The sequence below is a fragment of the Nicotiana sylvestris genome, chromosome 2, assembly GCF_000393655.2.
Source record: "Nicotiana sylvestris chromosome 2, ASM39365v2, whole genome shotgun sequence".
NCBI classification, from domain to species: domain Eukaryota; kingdom Viridiplantae; phylum Streptophyta; class Magnoliopsida; order Solanales; family Solanaceae; genus Nicotiana; species Nicotiana sylvestris.
This window is the reverse complement of record NC_091058.1, coordinates 147,910,716-147,914,021: the sequence shown is the minus strand read 5'-3', so window position 1 is coordinate 147,914,021 and position 3,306 is coordinate 147,910,716. Positions and strand designations below refer to the sequence as shown.

Below are 3,306 nucleotides of genomic sequence, written 5' to 3'. Positions count from 1 at the left end.
CCACTAGAGGCCGAGGACGTGGTTGAGGTCGTGGTAGGGGCAGGGGTGTAGCCTGCATAGCAGCTAGGGCAGCTTCTGCAGATCCACCAACCGCCCTAGTTCATGAACAGGTCTCAGTTGTGGACGCTCCAGTAGCACCAGCTCAGGCACCAGCTATGCCCATTGTGATTCTAGGTCTTCAGGAGGCCTTGGCTCAGATTCTATTAGTATGCACTGGCTTAGCTCAGGAAGTCTCAGTTACTACAGCCACAACTACTTTTCAGGCTGGGGGAGGCACTCAGACTCCCGTCGCTCGCACACCCGAGCAGGTCGGGCAGGGACTTCAAACAATAGGGGCACCTCCAGCCCAGCCGATTGTAGTTGTTTAGGGCTATGTAGCTCCTGCTATGCTAGAGGACGAGCAGCGCAAGTTGGAGAGGTTTGGTAGACTTTAGTCTCCGACTTTCAATGGTACAAAGGGCGAGGATGCCTAGGGTTTCTTAAACAAGTGTCAGAGGATTCTTCGCACATTGGGTATTCTGGAGACCAGCGGGGTTGCTTTCACTACTTTTCAGTTTTTTGGAGCTTCCTTCACTTGGTGGGAGGCTTATGAGAGGTGTAGGCCTATTGGTGCAGCACCCCTTACCTGGCAGCAGTTCTCCATTCTCTTTTTGGAGAAGTATGTGCCATAGTCTCGCAGAGAGGAGCTGTGCAGGCAGTTCGAGTGGTTGCGTCAGGGAGATATGACTGTGACGCAGTATGAGATGAGGTTCTCAGAGTTAGCTCGTCATGTTGTTTGGTTGGTTCCTACGGAGAGAGATAGGATTAGGAGGTTCGTTGATGGCCTCACATATCAGCTTCAGATTCTCATGACCAGGGAGAAGGTGTCTGGTGCTACTTTTGAGGAGGTTGTTGACATTTCTCGTGAGATTGACTCAGTTCGTTGCCAGGAGCGAGATGAGAGAGAGGACAAGAGGCCTCAAGGATCTGGTAGTTATGGTGGTGCTCCTTCGAGAGGTCAATTTTAGCACGGTAGAGGCCGTCCATTCAGACATGCTTAGTCAGCTCGCCCAGGTTATCGTGGGGTGTCATAGTTCTCACAGTTCTTCTCAGGGCCATTCATCACTCAGTGCCCTTCCAGCCCAGAGTTCGTCCTGTGCTCCATCAATTCAGGGTTTTTTTATGCCAGGTGCATCTGCTAGTCATTCTGGTGCTAGGGATTCCCTTCAGTCCCTGTCTCCATCACCAAGGAGTTGTTATGAGTGTGGAGAGTTGGGCCATATATGGAGGCAGTGTCCTCGTCATCTTGGGGGTTCATCTCATCAGAGGAGTCAGCCGTCGGCTTCAACGCCAGTTACTTCACCACCACCACCCAGCTAGCTAGCTAGGGGTGGAGGTTAATTAGCTAGGGATCGCCCTAGAGGGGGAGGTTGATCAGGTGGTGGTCAGACTCATTTCTATGCACTTCCAGCTAGACTCGATGATATTGCTTCAAATGGTGTAATTATAGGTATTGTCTCAGACTGCCACAGAGATGCCTCTGTGTTATTTGATCCCCATTCCACTTTTTCATATGTGTCATCATATTTTGCTCATTATTTGGATAAGCCCTGAGAGTCTCTTGTTTCATTTGTTCGTGTATCTACTTTGGTGTGTGATACTATTATTATGGACCGTGTGTACCGGTCATGTATGGTGACTATTAGGGGTCGGGAGACCCGAGTGGACCTATATTGCTTTGTATGGTGGACTTTGATGTGATATTGGGCATGGATTGGCTATCTCTGTATCATGCTATTTTGGACTGTCATGCTAAGACAGTGACATTGGCTATGCCGGGCATGCCACCGGATAGGGATATTGATTTTGGTATTGATCTGGTACCGAGCACTCTGCCCATTTCTATTCCACTGTATCGTATGGTGCCAGAGGAGTTGAAGGAGTTAAAGGAGTAGCTTCAGGAACTCATTGATAAGAGGTTTATTTGGCCTAGTGTGTCGCCTTGGGGTGCGCCTGTTCTATTCGTGAAGAAGAAGGATGACACGATGAGGATGTGCATTGATTACAAGTAGTTGAACAAAGCAACAATCAAGAACAAGTATCCTTTGCCTCGTATCAATGATTTGTTTGACCAGGTTCAGGGAGAGAGAGCGTTCTCCAAGATTGATCTTCGTTTAGGGTATCACCAGCTAAAGATCAGGGACTCGAATATTCTTAAGACGGCTTTCAGGACCCGATATGGTCATTATGAGTTCCTGGTGATGTCTTTTGGGCTGACCAATGCCCCAGCAGCGTTCATGCATTTGATGAACAACGTGTTTCGGCCTTATCTCGACTCGTTTGTCATAGTTTTCATTGATGATATTCTGGTGTATTCACGTAGTCAGGAGGAGCACGCAGAGCATTTGAGAGTTGTGTTGCAGAGATTGAGGGAGGAGAATCTTTATGCAAAGTTCTTTGTGTGAGTTTTAGCTCAGTTTAGTGGCATTCTTGGGGCACGTGGTGTCTAGCAAGGGTATTCAGGTTGATCCGAAGAAGATAGAGGCGGTTCAGAGTTGGCCCAAACCATCCTTAGCCACAGAGATTCGCAGTTTTCTTGGTTTGGCGGGTTATTACCGTCGGTTTATTCAGGAATTTTCATCTATCGCATCGCCCTTGACCAAGTTAACTCAAAAAGGTGCTCCATTCATGTGGTCAGATGAGTGTAAGGAGAGCTTTCAAAAGCTCAAGACTGCCTTTACCACAACTCCAGTGTTAGTTTTGCCATCAGCTTCAGGTTCATATACCGTGTATTGTGATGCTTCGAGAGTTGGTATTGGGTGTGTATTGATGTAGGGAGGTAGAGTTATTGCTTATGTTTCTCGTCAGTTGAAGCCCCATGAGAAGAACTACCCCGTTCATGATTTGGAGTTGGCTACCATTGTTCATGCATTGAAGATTTGGAGGCATTATTTGTATGGTGTGTCTTGTGAGGTGTTTACTGATCATTGTAGCCTCCAGCACTTGTTCAAGCAGAAGGATCTCAATTTGAGGAAGCGGAGATGGTTGGAGCTGCTAAAGGACTATGATATCACTATTTTGTACCATCTAGGGAAGGCTAATGTGGTGGCCGATGCCTTGAGTAGGAAGGCGATGAGTATGGGGAGTTTGGCGTATATTCTAGTTGGGGAGAGACCTCTTGCAGTTGATTTTCAGGCCTTGGCCAACCAGTTCGTGAGGTTAGATATTTCGGAGCCCAGTCGGGTATTGGCTTGTGTGATTTCTCGGTCTTCCTTATTTGATCGCCTCAAAGAGCGCCAGTATGATTACCCTTATTTGCTGGTCCTT

The 3,306-nt window shown here is 47.7% G+C and overlaps 1 protein-coding gene across 1 annotated transcript; it reads left to right on the top strand.

Annotated features, from left to right (window-relative positions):
- The first annotated feature begins 848 nt into the window (after positions 1-848).
- Positions 849-1,359, top strand: LOC138885753 (serine/arginine-rich splicing factor RSZ22-like). The gene is made up of 2 exons (XM_070166733.1): positions 849-969; positions 1,169-1,359. The coding sequence occupies exons 1-2, from the start codon at positions 849-851 to the stop codon at positions 1,357-1,359; spliced, it is 312 nt and encodes a 103-aa protein (XP_070022834.1).
- Positions 1,360-3,306: the final 1,947 nt, after the last annotated feature.

Excerpts from the sequence above, each read along its gene's own strand:
- LOC138885753 (XM_070166733.1), top strand. The coding sequence starts at position 849 with ATGACCAGGGAGAAGGTGTCTGGTGCTACTTTTGAGGAGGTTGTTGAC. Across the intron at positions 970-1,168 it reads CAAGAGGCCTCAAGGATCTG|GTGCATCTGCTAGTCATTCT; the intron begins GTAGTTATGGTG and ends TTTTTATGCCAG.